Source organism: Hermetia illucens, chromosome 2 (genome assembly GCF_905115235.1).
Source record: "Hermetia illucens chromosome 2, iHerIll2.2.curated.20191125, whole genome shotgun sequence".
In the NCBI taxonomy this organism is placed as follows: domain Eukaryota; kingdom Metazoa; phylum Arthropoda; class Insecta; order Diptera; family Stratiomyidae; genus Hermetia; species Hermetia illucens.
Window position 1 is genome coordinate 173,850,180 of NC_051850.1, and position 20,560 is coordinate 173,870,739.

The following is a 20,560-nucleotide window of genomic DNA, read 5'->3' on the forward strand; positions in this document are numbered from 1 at the left end:
GATTTCTACATTCAATGGGGGGCAGACTCTCTGATGAGATTGACATCATTACCTTTTTGTTGATCAACGGCTAGGCGAGCGGATGCAAAAATGGGCTCATTAGAAAAGCTGTGGTAAGTACACGGGGAGCAAAATTCACTTGGCTCCATAGCGTTCACGAAGGACAGCAGTTCGCCCACTTTACAATCAGAGATCGGCAACCTGGTTCTAGCCAGAACTCACCAATCGGGAAGTATGTAAGGATCTCTCCCGGCAGTCAAGTATCTGATTAGATTCCCTTATTCAGCCGGATGCTGATTGCATTTACTGAGGGACTGTCAAGATCGGAGCTCTGCCTGACTCATTTCTCTCTATATTCCTGTGAACGGGAACATAGAGGAGCGTGACTGAGCGTTTTCCCCAGATTGTTCAACGCATATCTGCACTTGGAAGATGTCGCCACTGAGTATAAGGTCTTAATGGCAGTTTGGCTGTCAGTCAGAATAACTATGTCATGCTTGGAGCTTGGACCTTGGCCCAACTATCGACAGGCCACCAATATCTTCAGTACCTCAACTTGCAATACTGGGAGGCACACACAGGCGTGGCTATGCTCTACATATATGAGAATATCTCGCACCACTCTACAGTTCATCGTCGATTCATCAGTAAAGAATACTGTGTCATAATCCCGCATCATATCGCCGATTTTCTCATCTGCCATGGTTCAAAAACCAAACTCGGAATTTGTCTTGAAGCCGGTGCCAAGTTCCCATGGCTAATGAGGACATAGAGAAGACATCCGTTATAACACCGTTCGGGCTGTTTGAATTTTGTGTAATGACCTTTGGACTACGTAATGCAGCTCCATCATTCCAACGATTTATGGATATGGTCTTACACGGACTAAACTTTTGCCGAGCTTTGACGATATTATCGTAGCATCAGAGACTGAGGAGCAGCATTTTGACCATCTACGGCAAGTATTCTAATGATTCAGTAAGCACGGTGTCAAAATCAACTTTACAAAATGCGAGTTTGATGTTCAGCAAGTGGAATTTCTTGGTCACACTATAAACAAACAAGGAATTCGAACACCAGGAGCAAGGGTGAGAGCTATTTTGAAATATAAACAACCGGACACAGTTAAGGAGCTAAGACTCTTCTTAGCAATCGTTAATTTTTACCGAAGATTCCTTAAAAATGTTGCGACTATACACTCACCATTGAACGACCTTATCAAGGGAAGTACCCGCAATGACAAAAGACTGCTCATATGGACACCTGAGACGATTCACGCGCTCGAAAAATCCAAACACAATCTAGCTGAAGCAAAACTGCTTGTGCACTACAAACCAGGACCATTTTTTACATGGAAGTTAAGTAAAATAGAGCAGGCATATAGTGCATATGACAGGGTGCTACTGCCCATTTACGCAAGTGTTAAACTTTTCAAGCATTTTCTCGAAGGAGCAGACTGCAGAATTGTAACAGACCATAACCCCTTACATAAGCATTCAATCCGTCAGTTAAGTTACATATCAGAATTCACGACTGGCATAATTCATATTACTGGATCAGAAAATTCAGTATCTAATGCACTATCGCGAATCGATGCTATATCCCATACCATGAAGATTTTTGAACGCATTCTTGACAACCGTATTCGCGAAATCGTTGAAATAACCGTGAATCAAGCCGGATTTGTCAAGAACTGCGGAACTACTGACGCAATACACGCTGCGCGGTTACTCATGGAGAAACACCGTGAGAAGCATCGCCCTCTTTACATTGCCTTTCTGGATCTAGAGAAAGCGTTTGACCGTGTACCACACGAACTCATCTGGTATGCTTTACGACAACACTTCGTGCTAGAAGAACTCGTGCGAAGAGGGTTCAATTGCTCTACCACGATCCGAAAAGTAAAGTTCGAAGTATGGCGGGTGTATCAAAACCGCTGCGTGTCTCTGTTGGTGTTCATCAAGGAAGTGCCCTCTCACCACTCCTCTTTGTCCTTGTTATGGACACCGTCACACGGGATATCCAACGTCCAGCGCCCTACACACTGCTTTATGCAGATCATGTTTTCCTAGCATCTGATAGCAAAAATGATCTCGAGCAACTTGTTCAAAAATGGAATGATCGCCTCATGCAACACGGTCTCAGATTGAATTTAAACAAAAGCGAATTTTTGACGACCGATCCCCATGAAACAGGCACAATCACTGTCAGCGGCAGTGATCTGCCCAGAACTGAGCGATTTAAATACCTCGGGTCAACGCTATCAGCCAATGGAGAACTGCGTTATGAAATTGCTTCACGCATTAACGCAACCTGGATGAAGTGGCGTTCCACAACTGATGTCCTTTGTGATCGACGTATCAACGAACGTCTCAAATCTAAAATTTACCGCAATGTCGCCCGTCCAGTCGCTCTCTATGGTTCTGAGTGTTGGCCGACCATAAAAGACAATGAACGGCGTCTTGCGGTAATGGAGACAAAAATGCTACGTTGGACTAGTGGCGTCACACGTTTAGATCACATCCGAAATGAGGATATCCGCGATCGTTATGGGGTTGCACCGTGGAAATGGTGCGTGAGAGGCGTCTTCGATGGTATGGTCACGCAGTTCGTGCAAACGAGAATTCACTTGCCAAGATTGGTCTGAACATCGAAGTCGATGGTAAACGACCAAAAGGCAGACCTAAGCAACGGTGGCTTGATACGCTGGATGGGGATTTGAAAGCCTCGAGATTGCACCCAGATCAGGCGTTCGATAGAGCCAAATGGCGAAGCCGATCACGACGAGCCGACCCCGCTTGTGAACGGGACAAAGGCTGAAGAAAAAGAAGATCCATGCCTGAACCAGTATCCACCGAAGACATCATCAACGAACAAATAAATGACCAACAGTTAAGGGAAATTATCCAATCAAATAACACTTCGCTTGAGTTGAAACAAGTTTCTTTCGTGGGAAAAGGAAAAGTTTACTGCGACCCATCAACCCCATATACCAATCACTCTACGTAAGCCCATTTTTCAAGGCACTCAATTTGAATAGGCAATTTTCCGGGAGCTTGCAAACATAATTGGCTGCGAACGTACAAGGACATCATCCTATCATCCGGCAGCAAACGGTATTCCCGAAAGATGGCACAGAACTCTTAAAACAGCAATTATGTTTCACGAAAATAATACCAGATGGGTAGAGCTTCTTCCAACGGTATTAGCCTACTTAGCTGTTACACGGAGTAGATTAAGGTATCTTGCGCTGAACTTCTTTACGACACAACCATCCGCATACCGCCGCACCGCCGTGTCGCCCAACGTTAAAAGAGTTGCACCGTGAGAGAGTAGTGGCGCAAAGATCGATCCAGAGAATCTTTGGAGATAACGTGCGTCAGAACCTAACCTAATGAGTTATTAAAAATTCAAAATGTCAAGCCACCGATTTTGTTTATTGAATTTAAAAACGGATGTTTTTCATTTTTGGTTACGAGGACCACGCAACTGACAAACAAGTACAGCCATCTGTGTATGAATAGCTGCGATCATCTGGTGGTTTAATATTTATAGACGTGGTAATATCACCTCCGTTTTGGTTGGATCCGGACAGACTCGCTTGAGTTCTTGACCGATTGTGTCTCAAATTGTTTCCGCGGAAACGATTTCCCTGATTAATAGTCCTTGAGCCTCTGAACCTAGACAGAAGCGCGTTAGAGACTTATTGTCTCCTAAAATTGGTTGGCATTCCCTGATATATTTGCCCACCTGTCCTAGAGTTGTGATTCCATAGAGGATTGATTTGGAGTTTTCTGTACCTTTTTCTTCCTCCTGTCTATGCCTTAATATTAATATAGTACATTAAATGCGCTCCGATCCTTGTCGATATGAAACCAATTTCACCGACGTGAAATATTCATTGAACATTGGAGCCGCAAGCACGAGTGGTTCGTCCGCTCCTTCGTTGCGCATTAGTCAGGAATCCTGAGTTCGCATCCGCTTGATGACGGACCAGACCAGATATTTTCTTATATCCTTGTGGTTCACGGGTTAAAGGCCCAAATTTTTTTTAAGTGACGACAGACGATTTCGTCCAGGGCAGAGGCAACTTATCAGACGCAGCCTTACATTTGCCCTGAAAGCAGCGTGACCGGAAGTGGTTGCAGGTGATAATCACTCCATTTATATATAATCGCAAAGACGACATGAGTGCGAAATATATTCAAGGGAAAACCCCCTTATGTTCATGCCTAAACTAAACCGAAATAAACTTATGATTCTGAATGAAGAAAGAAATTCATTCAATCGGCATTCGCCTGAGAATGCGGAGCGGTGAACACATGTTTAATGCCTTTGTTTCATCACTTGACCGAAGTGAACGGAAGGGAATTGTATCCCGTTGTCCGTCAGCAGCGATTCAAAAGTGCTAAAGACATTAAAGATCCGATCCAGTAGAAATCGGGTTACAACTTCAGCCACGAAGCACCGCTCCAAGAAAACGAATTTCGTGAAATGGTCAAGCAGAACGATAGCTCCCACTTTTCCCGACAGATGAACAGCTTCTCAAACGGCCTATCAGGGAGTGGAGTGGAAACTAGTGTTTGATTGGGCGCCTTTGTGGTTTTGCATGTAGTATAATTGTTCCCATTTGACTTCACTTGTTGAGCCATACGGAGCCAATAGTACCCACTTTCCCCATGAGCACACAAGGAGTGGTCATGAATGACGGCTACAGAAATCTGCAATACGCTACTAACACATCGTTCAATAAGTCCCGGGACTAGCGTAGATATGGCGCTAATAATGCCATTTATATACCAAGGTTCAGAAGTACCAACCTTCAGATAAGATGTGTCAAAATTTAATGTAATTCGAAACATAACCAAGAAAGATATAGTGGTTAAACTGACGCTACCTTTGCAATCGTGAAAAAATGAACCAAAACGAGTTTCGTGTGTTGATAAAACATTGTTTTCTAATGGGGAAAAAACACTGTTCAAGCTTAGCAATGGCTTGAAAAACGTTATCCGGACTCTACTCCATCGAAAACAACCACGACTTGAAACGCGGTCGTGCTGATACAAATGATGTGGAACGTTCGGATCGGCCAAATGAGGGAGTAACCCCCGAAAACACCAAGCAAGTATTGAAAATCGTGATGGGTGACCGCATAATGGAAGTGCGCGAGATAGCTAAGATGGTGAACATATCAACTGGTAGTGCATTTACTATTTTGCACCAAAAATTGGCTATGAAAAAGGTTTTTTCCAAATGACTGCCGCGTTTGCTCACAATGGAACAAAAGCAACAACGTATCAATGATTCGGAGAGCTGTTTAGCACTGTTTACTCGCAATAAACAGGATTTTTTGTGTCGATATGTGACAGTGGACGAAACATGGATTCGCCATTTCACTCCGGTATCAAGTCGGCAGTCAGCTGAATGGCGTACGACCGGTAAAAGCCGCCTGAACCGTCCAAAAACACAACAGTCGGCCGGCAAAGTGATGGCGTCCGTATTCTGGGATACGAATGGTATAATTTTCATTGACTACCTCGAAAAAGGAAAAACCATCAATAGCGACTACTACATGGTGTTATTGGATCGTTTGAAGGCCGAAATAGCGAAAAAACGCTCCCACATGAAGAAGAAAAAAGTCATCTTTCATCAAGACAACGCACCGTGCCACAAGTCAATCAAAACGATGACCAAATTCAACGAATTAGGCTTCCAACTTCCTCATCCTCCGTACTCGCCGGATCTGGCCCCCAGCGACTGCTGGCTCTTTGCGGATCTCAAAAAGATGCTCCAAGGAAAAAGATTTGGCTCAAATGAGTAGGTGATCGCTGCTACTGAGGCTCATTTTGAGTCAAAAGACAAATCGTTCTACAAACATGGCATTGAAAAGTTAGAGAAGCGTTGGAATGATTGTATAACCCTTGAAGGAGATTATGTTGATGAATAATAAAGAATTTTGCCGATAAAATGTTGTTTTCATAGTTAGTCCCGGGACTTATTGAACGATGTGTTAAGTATGGAACGCAATTTTGGTAGCACCGTGATGATTTGCTTCGAACAATTTCAAAAGGAGAACTTTATCGAAGAAAGATTATGTTCTCAGTAAGCTGAGATTGGAAAGGTGTGGTGCTTTTTGAGTTTCTACAAAGGAACCGAACAACGTAGGTCGTAACTTGCCGTCTCCTGTACCAGGAACTGGGTATAGACCATAAAACTGTTTGGAACCCTGCAACCCTTGCAAAAGATTGAATTCCAAAAAAGCTGGATATTTGGGTGCCACACGAGTTGACGCAAAAAAACCTCTTGGACCGAATCAACGCCCACGATGCACTGCCGAAACGGAACGAATTCGACTTATTTTTGAAGCGGATGGTGACGTGATGAAAAGTGGATCACGTACGACAACCAACCACCCAAACCATCGCCAAGCCCGGATTGACGGCCAGGAAGGTTTTGCTGTGTGTTTGGTGGGATTGGAAGGGAGTCATTCACTATGAGCTGCTCAACTATGGCCAGACCCTCAATTCGGTCCTATACTGTGAGCAACTCGATCGTTTGAAGCAGGCGATTGACCAGAAGCCTCCAATAGGAATGGTGTTGTGTTCCACCAGAATAACGCTCGGCCTCACACATCTTTGATGACCCGCCAGAAGCTACGGGAGCTCGGATGGGATGTCCTATCGCACCCACCGTATAGTCCGGACTTGGCACCAAATGATTACCATCTCTTCCGGTCCATGCAAAACGCTCTTGGTGCTACTAAGTTGGCCTCAAAAGAGGCTTGCGAAAACTGGCTGTCTGACTTTTTTGCAAATAAGGAGGGGATAATGAAGTTGCCTTCTAAACGGCAACAAGTTTGCGAACAAAACGGCGCATATTTGACTTAAATCGAATAATTCTAAGTATGTTGAATAAAGCGTCAAATTTCGATCACAAATACGACATTTCTTTTTCCCCAACTCTATATATTGCCAATTTTTTCTTTCCTTTGTGTTAAGAAAATTGGAATACACTCAAGTTAAGCTTTTTGTAGATTTTCATCACTACTTTATTACCAATTTATATCCAATGACTGATTGAAGGCAACATGTCATTATATCAAATTTGTAAGATTGACACCCAACGATTATATATTCATTATCGAATTCGTTCAATCCCAAATTGTATTGTATTATCTCCAGCCCGAAATAATTGGACTACGGTAATCCTTTCTCTACAACGAGAGAGCTAACCCAGTAAGCAACATATTGTTAAACAGGGGAAGCATTTATTGATCACGTATTATCTAGCATGAACCGTGAACATATGGTTGGTAAGTTGCAACTAACTGTATTGAAATGTACAGAGAGGCACACTAAACAAGTTCAATAACTTGAGGACAGGCGAATATTTTAGCGCCTCTTATCAGTGATTGATTGCTTACTGGAACGTGAAACTAAATCGATGAACGTCAGGGCTTGATATTACTGACTATTTCAATCGATAGCTGTACAAATTCCATTTATTATTTTTGGTAACTGTTTCCAACTATACCTTTGGGCAAAGCATCCGGGAATTGAGCTGACAAATAGAGAAAATTAGATCCCCAAGGCCGACTTTATACTGGTAGCATTATATGTGTCAATATTTAAACTTGGTTAGATTATCAATTGCTAGGAAAGGTGCAAAGCCAATGACGATATTATGTTAACCAATAATTGTTCAAGAGTTCAAGAGTACCAAATGAAAATAAAAGCAAATGAATATATATATATATGCACGAAAAAAATGTGTTAGGAATGCAAATTAAAAAAGAAAAAATGAAAATGAAGAAAAATTTTGTAGAGTTTTGATTTGAATTTGTTACCGTGATTTTGTGAGTTACGTACATAGACATCGTTTACCTGGTGGCCGGAACCCACTCGTATTTCTCCTTGAGTGGAGGCCGCCATTACCCTTTATAATCGCAATTTTTACGATTGTTTTATCGTAACATTTAGCATGAAAACCTGAAATGAAAATTATGATGTACGTTAATAATAGATCGGAAATAATAACTCTGGGTTGTAGTAAATTAAGAGGGCAAAGTTAATTGTTGTTTAATGTATTTTTGCTAATTAATGTGTACGCTCTACGATGGAGGACTGGCTTTAGATAAAATCTGCAGAAAGAAAAAGTGTTTGGTTTAATGAAAATAAAATATATACCCGGAATATTCTTCCTTTGGTTGAACACCACATTTTTATTCCGTTTTTTGTGCAAAATTATGTTCAAGGTCAAACCATAGCATCTAAAGACTAAAATGCCATCTATAGTGCTTCTTTAAAATCTTCTAAACAGTGATCAGAAATTTAAGAATTAATTGATTTTCCGCTAAATTTATAAATTCATTAGAATCGTTCGGCTCCCTCTCAAAAGCAAACTACAGGGAAATGGTTGGGATGGTCAAGAAACTTATGCTAAGTATCCCAATCCCATTTGACGGTTGTGATCGTGCTATCCTCAATAGACTCATATAGCCGCTTACGCGAACAACTAATAAAGCGAGTGAATGCCAGCCAGGATGAGAAAATAAGACAGTTCATGGAAAGCACTTCCATGGGATACGAAAAACCCTCTCATTTCCTCCGCCACCTACAATGTCTCAGTGATACCAAAGTTCCTGAGCCACTAAAACATAGTATATGGGTAAGAGGCTTATGATCTACTCTTCAACCGATTATGGTGACGGTAGATGATTAGCCATTAGCCATAGCTAGACGCTTCAGGTATGAAAGGTTTTGTGTATTTCTTTTATAAAGAGATTTGGATGTGCATTTGTCCTATTAGCATGTAGCACGTAAAATATGCATATATTATGTGAAAATAGCCACTTTCAAGTGATATTGACATTCATAGTCTTGAATTTGCAGAGGAGCGCAGATTTGACCTAGTATAACTTTGTTAGTAATAGTGCGATGTTCACCAAATTTAGCAGGATCATGATCTATACTGTAGCCTACATTGCTGCAAAATTTTGTGATTTTAGGGTGAACTTAAGGGGGGTTTTCCTGTCAATTACTAAAAATTATTGTAATATACTATTATTAACTTTATTTGAACATGTATCGATATGGAGGGTATTTCGGAGCCTAGGCACCATATAGTGGCAACCCTCTGATTTTTTCCAGATTTTTCGGTTGGGTAGTTCCCGAGAATGGGTTCGTTAAAAAAATGACCACTTTCAACCCCGCGCACTCCCCACCTTTTCAGCAAAAGTCAAAACTAAGACCGGCTTCGAAAAGTACTAACCTTTAATTTGATACCCCACATGACTATATTTGATGAGAAAAAGATGTACACCCCCCTTTTGCATGTATGGGGACCCCCCCTTAAATTCGTCGTAAGAGGATGTACCTCACTATATGCGTGAGCGTTCACAGTTCCCACCTTTTTACCAAATTTGGTGTCAATCACTACAACCGCCTCCGAGAAAAATGCGTGTGACGGACAGACAGACAGACGGACAGACAGACAGACAGTAAACCGATTTTAATAAGATTTTGTTTTACAAACAAAACCTTAAAAAGGCGGTTGCCTACAGGCATAGGCGTCGAATTAAGCACTATATCGCAAGCATATAAAAAGAGGCGTTCCAAGGCAGCCAGACGAAGCCAACAACATGAACCTCGAACTCCCCAAAGATCTCTGACCAAAATGCGCAAGGATATCTCAACAACAGATTCATCAAAGCACGTCGCAAAACGAATCCACAAACTGTACTGCTGTCTTGAATTTGCTAGAAAGTGCTCTTGCAATAATAAGATCGATCGACACGAATCTTTTCACCTGATGACCAATGACATCGAAGGAAACTCAATCTCGGACCAAATCCAGGAAAGCATCGTGACAAAACACGCTCCCAAGAGAGCCATCCCGAAAACCGACTGAACTCCCGTTCAACAACCTGCAGTGGCAAACTCAGCGAAATTCAAAAGTCGAGTTAGATTTACTGATTGTTATCAGGCAGGACTTCAGTAATTTCGTACACCATCAGCAGTTCAACAATAACAACACCGCAAACCCTCAGCTGGCGTCATGGTACGGCCAGCTCCGAGAAAAACTGATCACTTTTCAACCCCCGCACTCCCCACCTTTCCAACAGGTGTCAAAACTAAGACAGCCTCGGAAAGTATTAACCGAGGTCTTTCATTTGATACCCCATGTGGCTATATTTGGTGAAAAAAATGCACACCCCTTTTACATGTATGGAGGGGGGAGGCCCCCTCCCTTAAATTCGATGTAGAATGATATAGCTCATTGTATGCGTGAGCGTTCACAATTCTCACTATTTCAACAAATTTGGTGTCAATCGCTATGGCCGTTTTCAAGAAAAATGCATGTGACAGAGAAACAAACAGTAAACCGATTTTAATAAGGTTTTGTTTTACACAAAACCTTAAAAACTTGTTTTTGGCTACTTTTCCAAGCTAAGAATATTCCAAAAACTCTAGTCAGAGCGCTTGCCAAAACTTTGTGCCCCTTTACGATCCATTTTACGCGGAAAAATCCGAGAAACTACATATTTTGCATCGTCGCACCGACCCAGACACAGCTGACAAAATTCGTTAGTAAATAACGCACACACATAGGACACGAACATATTAAAGGAAAAGCAAAGAAACTGGTTGGCCATCTCTTTTTAGGAAATGCAGACGACGTTCACGTGCGCCGCGTAGCTCGTGAAAGGACAGAACTCGATATTTCTGTCTTTTCACGAGCTACGCGGCGCACATATAGATAAGAAATATGTAAAAAAAAAATCGTAAATGGACGACCCCCTTCAGATGCAGGAAATTCGCATAAAATTGTCAATATCAAACTGCTATAAATTTGTTATTTATAGCAGAATTTGCGCGAAACTTTCCAGTATTATACACCCCTGGCCTTCCTTTTTCCTTTCTTACTAAAATAACGGATTACTTCTATTCATTGGCTAACATACAAGATGTTTTTCTTCATGCGAACGAGATGTTCATAAAAAGCAGATCTATCCGAAAATCGATTAATGGAACTATGCAAAATGACCGGTTCTTGAAAGATAGAATGTTCTCGCAAATAGAATTCCGATAAACTGAAAACTTCCCCAGGTTTGATCACAAAAATGAAAAAAGTCGGAATACCGGAAGCTTCACATAAGGACGATTATGGAGAGAACGCCTTTCTCTAAGTCCCAGCATGCCTACCTCAAAGGAAAATCCACAGAAACCGCCCTCCACGAGGTAATTGGCACGGTTGAGCGGTCGCTGCAGTACAAGCAGTATACCCTTCCTGCCTTCTTGGATATAGAAAGAGCTTTCAACAACGTCAGTACCAACGCCATCAAGGAAGCCTTGACCGGTATTGGATTGGAGGGGTATCTCACGCATTGGATTATATCCATGCTGAGTACCAGGATAATCCAGTCCGATCTGGGAGGCAATCACTTGACCAGAGTTGTGAACAGAGGCACGCCCCAGGGTGGTGCCATCTCACCGGTGCTCTGGTTAATAGTAATGGACAAAATTTTACGTACATTGGACAGCAGCGGGGTGAAGGTGGTGGCGTATGCCGACGACTTGGTGATATTAGTATCAGGGATGTTTCTGTTCATTATGAGCGACATCATGGAAGGAGCGTTGCGAAAGGTGTGCCTGTGGGCTGCAAGACGCGGACTCAGCATAAACCCAACCAAAACGCAACTGATGCTGTTCACCACCAAGACAAGGATACCTGAATTCCATCTACCACGGCTGAATGAACAAAGATTGGTTCTTTCCTCTAATGTAAAGTATCTGGGTGTAATCCTGGATCCTAAGCTAAATTGGAGGTTGAACATAGAACTGAGGGTACATTGCTCTCAATGTACTCCTGCATCTCCTCCCCCTAGACCTCCACATCAAATATGTTGCAGCGTGCAGTGCCGTCAGACTACGTGAGTCCGGATGCTGGGCAGCAAAGTCCTACGGCCACAGCAACATCCTAGATGAAATACCTCAAGAAAGCTGGGCGTCCCCCACGGACTATGTCACACGCAAGCTGAACTTCACGAGAAACTTTGCTGTGGACCTTCCAACCAGGGCAAAGTGGAAGACCAGCGGCGTGTTGCAAGACTATGACACGGTATTCTTTACGGACGGATCAAAAATGGCCTATGGAGTCGGCGGGGTTTTCTCGAATACACACGGTGTATCCAAGTCGTATGGTCTCCCAGGTTTCACCAGTGTATTCCAGGCGGAAGTACTGGCGATATTGGAAGTCTGTCGATGGCTGGAGCGTGATTCGAGCCCCAAGCGAAACATAGCCATTCTAACAGACAGCCAAGCGGCTATCAAGGCCTTGTACTCAACGACGACATCTTCCCGGTTGGTGGGGTAGTGCAGAGACGCACTCAGCCATCTGGGCGGCACGCTCAAGATCACTCTCCTCTGGGTTCTCGGGCATAGGAACATAGAGGGGAATGAGTGGGCTGACGGATTGGCCAGGCAAGGCTCTGCTCTTGGCAGTCCCTCGGAGAATACAGTCGGTGTTCCGCTGGCGACTGTCGGGGGCCGAGTCTACTCGCACTACCTAGCAGCCGCGGGCCTGAGATGGCGAAGGCTTACAAGCTGTGCCAAATCAAGGAGAATTTGCGATCGGAGAGCTGCTTTCCTTCGTGAATGCTACGGGCTGGCTCTGAAGATCCGAGCCAGCTGGACTCTGCTTCCCTGTTCCTATAACAATAGTCACGGTCTTAGGAGTTTGTGGCATCAAAACGCGCACCAAAGCGCTAATTGGGCTCCTCGGAGCGGCCACTGATACCTACCTACCCTACCGGAAGCTGGACGCTCCGGTAATGAACATTTTATGTTCATCTTGTGTAAAAAATTTCCTATTCACGTTTTCCATTCGCATATACCGCCAAATCAAAATATTTCCTGATATATGACATTTCCAAATTCCAACAATGGGGTAGTTTCTGATAATTGATCCATTAAAGAGACGATCACTTTCACTCCCCCGTCTAACGGAATATTCCGGATTCGTTAACGTATCGCAGGATTTTCGTTAGTAGATGTGATGCTACCTGTCGCAATTGGAGGACATAGGCACCAAAGACCTGATGCCTGATGCGTCCATAGGCGAGGCACTTACATAGGAAATGCTCCGTGGATTCCGCTTCCTCATTACAGGAGGGACACGTATCATCTTCGGTAATTCCTATTCTGAACATATGCCCAGCTAGTGAATTATGGCCTGTCAGAATGCCCACAATACACATGCAGGTCCTCCTGCTTTTCGACAGGATAAACTTTGCGGTACGTATGTTGGGTTTTGGCAGGAAAAGTTTGGTGTGTCGAGCAGCATTTAAGCTCTGCCACCTGTCATTATGGGAAACTTGTTCCCAGTTTTTGAAAACAGATTTAGCCAATGCTACTGATACCCCAATTGCTGGCTCCGGTCCCGGCATAGGGGAGATTGACTCCTCTTTCGCTAAAGCGTCCGAGATTTCATTTCCCTCTATGCCACAGTGACCAGGTACCCAGAGTAGTTCCACCGTATTGAATCTAGACATAGAGTTCAAACGGTTTCTGCATTCCTGAACGATTTTCGAGGTGATCAAAGGACTGCTCAATGCCATCAGTGCAGCTTGACTGTCACTGCAGATTGCGATGCGCCTGCCCTTCAACCGCTCGTCAATCACCCAGTTTGCCACCCTTAGGATCGCATAAACTTCGGCTTGAAAAACCGTGGCATATTGTCCCAAAGGAAAAGCCCACCTCTCGTTTTTATTCGAGAGGTAGACTCCGGCTTTGTGACCAAAGAATGAAGAACCCTCTTCTGTTTTTGAGCCATCGGTGTAGAAGACTTCCGTATATCCCGCCACGCATTCCTCTGGGTCTTCCCAGTCCTCTCTACGCTTCAGGGTAACTACATATCTTCTACCAAACAGATGTATGGGGACACGAGAATCGGAAGGCATTGTAAGAACTGGATTCAGTCCTCCCAGTAACTCTTCCAATGCTCTGTGCCCCCCACATCCGTTGTTTTCCCATAGATCTAATCGAATTAGCCTATGAGCTGCTCTCATTGCAGTGCTTTGAATAAATATATCCAGGGGCTGCAAATTGAGTAGTGCATTCAGAGCTGCGCCGGATGTCGTGCTCATGGCACCAGTGATACCCAGACAAACAGTTCTTTGCAGTGCGGCTAGTATACGGTGAAAACCTTTTTGTCTCACCTTAACCCACCACACTACGGGTGCATATACGAACATCGGCCTAATGATGGCAACGTATATCCACATTACCACATGAGGCCTGAGTCCCCATGTCGAGGCAAAGGTCCGTCTGCAAAGCCCATAAGCTGTGAGAGCTCGTTTCACCTTTACCTCTACATGTTTGTTTCAAAGAAGTTTTTTATCTAGAGTGACCTCCAGATATTTCACTTCTTCGGAGAGTTGAAGGGTAGTACCCCTCATCTCAGGGAGACAAAGTCCATCCAGTTTTCTCCTTTTTGTGAATAAAACCATTGTGGTTTTATTTGGATTAACTGACTAACCATGTCTAAGGCACCAGCTGTCTATCAAATCAACGGCACGCTGTATATTCCTACACACCGTTCCAAGATCCCGCTCAACAGCAAGTACAGCCACGTCATCAGCATAAGCTTGAGTGTGTATTGGCAAATTTTGCAGTTCGCATAGCAGTGAGTCGATCAGCATACTCCACAGAAGCCGCGAAAGCACACCTCCTTGGGGGTAGCCATTCGTTGCTTCCGTAGTCAGGTAGCGATCGACCTCTACCTCAGCGCACAGCAATCTTTGCGTTAGCATAGCATGGATCCACTTAATTAAAGCATCATCAACACATGCGCTCTGGCGACATCACAAAGTTTTTGAAAAGGCGCACAGTCAAAAGCCCCTTCAATGTCCACGAACACCCCCATCGCGTACTCACCATTCAAAGTTGCATCCTCTATCTTTGTGACCAAAGAATGAAGAGCAGACTCACAGGACTTTCCACGTTGGTAAGCATGTTGGTTTTCACTAAGTGGGTGTGACCTAAGTGCGTTTCCACGAATGTGACGCTCCACCAGTCTCTCCAAACCTTTCAGCAAGAATGAAGTCAAGCTGATCTGTCTGAAGTTCTTTGGATTAGAATAGTCATCTTTCCCAGGTTTCGGTATGAAAACTACCTTAATCTGTTGCCAAGAAGAAGGCACGTAGCCCAGAGCAAGACATCCTCGAAAAATATTCCTTAGAGGTCGCTCTAAATGCTCCATACCCTCCTTTGGCATTGCCGGATAGATGCCATCCATACCAGGTGCTTTGAAATGTTCAAAGGACAGTATGGCAGCTCTCATCTTTTCATGGGTGACAACCGCTTTCGCAGTGTTCCAGTTCTCCTTGCAACGTTTGCGTGTTGAAGGAGTTGCAAGAACCGTCAACTCTCACCCGTTCTCCCGGGTGGTGATGAATTAGCGTTATTTCTTATCAACGTGCAAATAACCAATATATCAACCTTATTATTTTGTACGGGCAGAAGAAATTCGACCACCCATAATTTAACCATGCACCATTAGAGGCCAACCCTCAAACAATCAGAACAAAACCACGGTAAAGATTTCCACATTCACAGCTCCTCCATTACCAACCCAACTACCAAGTTTTAAGTACTTTCTACTTTCGATGCCCATTTCAATTTGAACTGTCGCTTCCAGAGAACTACCTACTTCCGAATTGCAATCATCATCTCAGTATTGCTGGCCCTACACTAATCAAACGGAGGGTGAATTGCATCTACCTAATCTACCTGGGATGAATGGCATCTCCTCATCTGCACATGGGGTCCACCAAAAAATTATTGATATCTTTTTATTTGCTCCTTAGGATTTTTTCAAACCTTCCTTAAAATACGAGAGGACAGACACGCGTAGACCAATAAATATCTTAATTTACCTCTATCTAAGTAAACGCTGAAATCGCTTGTAAATTAGGGTTTATTTATTTATTGCCGGGGTTTCGCTTACCTCTTTGCGAATGAAGTCAAACTAAGTGCAATTACGGGGTGCAGTAAATAGCGCGTTTATTACCCGTTATTAATATATTGGTTGGGCTACCTATAATAAGGTATTTTTTGGGATGAATTTGAATGGGTTTCATGGAGCTTTATAAAAGCAAGGCGATTGTGTATTACTTCAGGGTGTTTTGACTTGCCACAGATGATAGCATTCATTGAGTAAAGCAAGGTAGTAGAACAAAGATAGCCATTACCATGCAGGAAGCGATTGGGATGTTGAGCATAGAGTGCAGTAATTTCATGCGGGAGGCGCAAATGTGTTTTTTCTTACATTTTTTTAAGCCAAATAGACTGAAGATTAAGATCGCAGTCGACGACCTGCAAGGAGCTGAAGTGGAATTATGGAATTGGCATCGTGACACAGGAGTTAAACATGAGGAAAGTGTGCGCGAAATTGGTGCCTAAAGCTCTGACGAACGGTCAGAAGGCGTGAATGCTTAAAACAAAAAAAAAACAAATTTTGAAACAGAGTTATTACTGGTGTCGACCAGCTTCAAAGTCCCAAAAGGCTCGCATTAGATCGCCCGTCAAAAGCATGCTCATTGTCTTTTTCGATTAGAAGAATTGTGGTCCAAAAGGAGTTTTCACCTGGCGCAGAGGCTGTCAAAGGAGTTTTACACGGAAGGGCTTCATTGTTTAAAGGACCGGGATCGCTGTACATTGGAACTACCATCACGTTTCCATACTCTCCCTACAGGGCCACCATGCTTTCCACTGAATTTTTCCTTGTTCTCCCATATGAATACGGACATAAAGGGGTAGCGTGGCGACGTGCGTCATATAGAGCATTAAGGTTGCCGAGCTCCGGATAGCCTATGCAGCGGGTGGCGTTTTATGTTCTGAAAACTGTTCCGATACTTTTGGAATGCACCCTCATATGAATGCTGCAATCGATAAGAAAACTCTCCAGAAAAATGTACAAACCAAGAAGATTCCATCCAGATATCCTTGTTTGGAGCTATTTTCAGTCTCCTAGACTCCACAATTTAGATATATACAGGGTAGGCCATGTGAGCCCATCTGACAATCCTGTAACTTGTGGCAGGAATATCAATTTAATGATAGGAATATCCGATTGACTGATGATATACCACGTTTGAAGCGACAGTCCAAAACAATTTATACCATGGAGCAAAACACTCCAAAAGAACACCCTGAAATAATGCAGCTTTACATTCAAAATAAGCTCTCAATTGTGTTAACTCAACGTGCATTTCGTAAAAAAATAAATATAGTAAAATGGGCCGTCGAAATTGTTCTCAATGAACCAGACTTTTGACGAAAAATCATAATGTCAGACGAGGCCTATTTTCAGTTAAATGGAAGCGTAAATAAGCAAAACTGTCGCTTCTACGCTACCAAAAGTCCTCAATTAGTTAAAAAACAGCCTCTCTTCGATCAAAAAGTGACTATGTGGTGCGGTGTTTGTGCGGTAAAGGTCATCGGACGGTTCTTTTTCGAAAATGACGAAGCAGCCTCTGTTCCCATCAATGGCCAGCGTTATTGGGCCATGATTCGTGATTTTGTCATGTCAATCATCGAAGAAAATGATATGAAAGGCTTCTGATTTCAGCGGGACGGAGCAACTTGCCACACTTCACGCGCTACAATCGATTTTTTGATCCTATTGTTCCCCGGAAGGTTGATATCCAAAAACGGTAATTTTCCATGGCTACCGAGATCACCAGATTTGACGCCACCAGACTCCAAGGACTCTAGCTCAACTCAAAAACAATATTCGACGCGAAATAGCCAGCATATCACCCGAAACATTGGCCAAAATGGAAAACGCTTAAAAAAAGAGCGCATTTGACCATCAAGGCCAAAGGCAAACAGTTCGTCAGTACACTGAAGCAATTCAGCAAGTATGTAACGAACTGATACCTTCTCGGTCCCTTAACTACCGCAACCTTATTTCTCTCCCAGACGATATCCTCGTGGATATCAAATACAAGCGTACCCTAAGGCAGAGGCTATTTAGGAATAGATACTCTCCGCAATCCTCTCCTCTCCGTAACGAAATCCTTTCCCTTGACAGGTCAATCCGCAATAGGATTTTAACACTCTATACCAACCACCTCCACAAACGCTTCTCCAACATCAAGCTGAACCCTGATACCTTCAGGGAACTCAGAAAAACTTGTCCCCGTCTAGGCAAGTCCTCCCAGCAAACCACCATCCTCCCACAGAATATTTCAACTCCCGAAAAGGTGAACATCCTAGCCGACCACTTCCTTCAAGCGCACCATTGCACCCTCCACATTCACAGTGGAAGCTGCAATTGCAGCCTCCAATAACAAAAAATCAGTGGGTCTCGACAAAATTCCTTCCATAGTTTTAAAAAAGTGCGCCCCAACATTTCCACCACACTCTCCTCGATCATCAACCACTGTATCCTCAACGCTCACTTCCTCACCGAATGGAAAAATGCTCGCATAGTACCCGTCCCAAAAAAGAACCTTAATGCACTCAATCCCGATAGCTACAGGCCTATCTCTATCCTTTCTTCCTCCACCAAAATCTTCGAGCGGATTATCAAATCCCTCATAGACGAGCATTGCACTTCCAACAACACACTACCAGAGTTCCAATTCGCCAACCGAACTACACACTCGGTTGAGCACGCGCTACTTGTCCTCAAGACTAATATCCTCCTGGGTATCAATCGGAGGACACCCACCATAGCCTGTCTCCTTGACCTAAGGAAAACTTTTGACTCCGTATGGCAATACGGACTCACGTACAAGCTTTCCGAAATCCTCAATTTCCATCCGCACCTCTGTAAGCTAATACTAATTTTCTAGATGGGCGGAAATCCTTAGTGAGCACCCAGCAGCACCTTTCCTCGTCCTATACTTGCCCAGCCGGCATTCCCCAGGGTTCAGTCCTGTCTGCAACCCTTTTCTCGCTGTTCACCGCAGACATCCTCAAACCACCTCCACACCCGTGTCCCATCCAGATCCTCCAATACGCGGATGACCTAATCATCTATGCGGCCACCAAAGACATCTCCCGTGGTGAAGCGCGTCTGAATGCTTATTTGGACGAACTTTACCACTATTTCACCCGTTGGAAACTTTCCCTAAATCCCGGCAAGTGTGAGACTATCGTCTTCCATGGAGACATGAGAATGACACCGAAGATGTGGAGTGACACCAGATCATTATCACTCACAATCCACAACCAGCCCATTCCCACTGTTAAAGAAATCACCTACCTCGGGGTAACAATGAACTCCCGCCTCTCCCACGTACCTCACATAACGAAGGAACTAGGCCGTGCAACTGGTGCCTTCCGGTCCCTGTATCCTATCCTTAAATACAACATCTTGACTCCAAAAAAGGTTAAGCTGTCCTTATCCGCCCACTCCTCATCTCCGGCTTCATTTTCTGGTCCGATTGCTCCCCATCCCAAATGGAGCGACTCCGCCTCAGAGAGAGAGCAGGATCTTTCGCCACTGCGCCAACATCTTTAAGAACGAGGACCGCTCCAAGTACATTTCCAACCAGATCCTCTATGAATCCTGCCAAACCCCACGCATCGACGCCTTCCTTGCTCGTCTTGCCCTCAACTTCCTGGCCAAGTGCCAAGCCCATCCCAATCCTCTTGTTGCCAACGCCATGCAGATCGAGATCGTTGAAGATAACCTTCTTCGGACTCATCTGTTCCCCCAAATCCTTTTATCCCTCCAGTCCCAGAACCGTCTGTTCGATTCCCTAGGTAGAGTAGTCTTCTACACAGGCAATTCCTCCGACTCCCAATTTTTTAAACCTTCCCATCATTAGCACCCCTCCCAGCTTTTAATTCCCATCCCTCTCCCGCACGCCTCCCATCCTACCCCAGTCCTTTTTCCCTCCTAGTCCCATCCCGTTTTTATATATGCTCAACGAGTGGAGGTTTTTTTCGACTTTTCCTCCAAAATGAAATGTTAATATCTTTTTGTTTTCACATAACCTTTTTAGTAATAAGTTAGTTTAAGCTTCATGTTATACCTTAGATTAAGTTTAACTGTTAAGGTAGTGCCTAAGTTAGCTATAAATTTATATTCAATATTTCTAGATAATAAAAAATTGTTGTTTTTCGCTCCGCTGGTCGCTTCGGTTACGTTGCTCCCAGGGCAGAGGTGAGCAGCGTCTGATGATTTGCCTCTGCCATGGTAAGAAACCATAAAGCCGTCTATGCCTAATATTTATCAAGAGATTATTGGGAAAAGGGAATTAGAATGTGAATCTTTAGTGAAACTTAAGGAATATATTAGAAGAAAATAACATTAAAGAAAAAGACTCAGCAGGAGGGGTGGAAAATAGTTCCGAAGGAATGGAAAGAATATTGATACAAAACGGCGTATTTAAACTAGTAAAAGGGTGCTTTATGGCAAATAATTTTAGGAGACAGAAATATTTTTTTTTAAGGTTTTGTTTAAATCAAAACCTTATTAAAATAGGTTTACTGTCTGTTTGCTATAAACCCTTTTCTCCCAAACGGCTTTACCGATTCAAAGG

General features: G+C 43.6%; 1 protein-coding gene across 20 annotated transcripts in view; it reads right to left on the reverse strand.

Annotated features, from left to right (window-relative positions):
• The window catches only part of LOC119650367 (arginine-glutamic acid dipeptide repeats protein), a 62,427-nt gene that overhangs the window by 25,226 nt on the left and 16,641 nt on the right, over positions 1 to 20,560 (reverse strand). For 16 of the 20 annotated variants that reach the window (XR_005249271.1, XR_005249270.1, XR_005249269.1 and 13 more), the window contains exon 2: positions 7,869 to 7,988. Coding sequence is in view for 17 of the 20 variants with exons in the window: in XM_038053079.1 (XP_037909007.1) it covers positions 7,869 to 7,931 (63 nt within the window). In the remaining 3 variants the exon portion in view is untranslated. Of the gene's footprint in view, positions 1 to 7,846; positions 7,989 to 20,560 lie in introns of those variants that run through there. The other 4 variants (XM_038053077.1, XM_038053069.1, XM_038053068.1 and 1 more) reach the window with 2 other exon arrangements.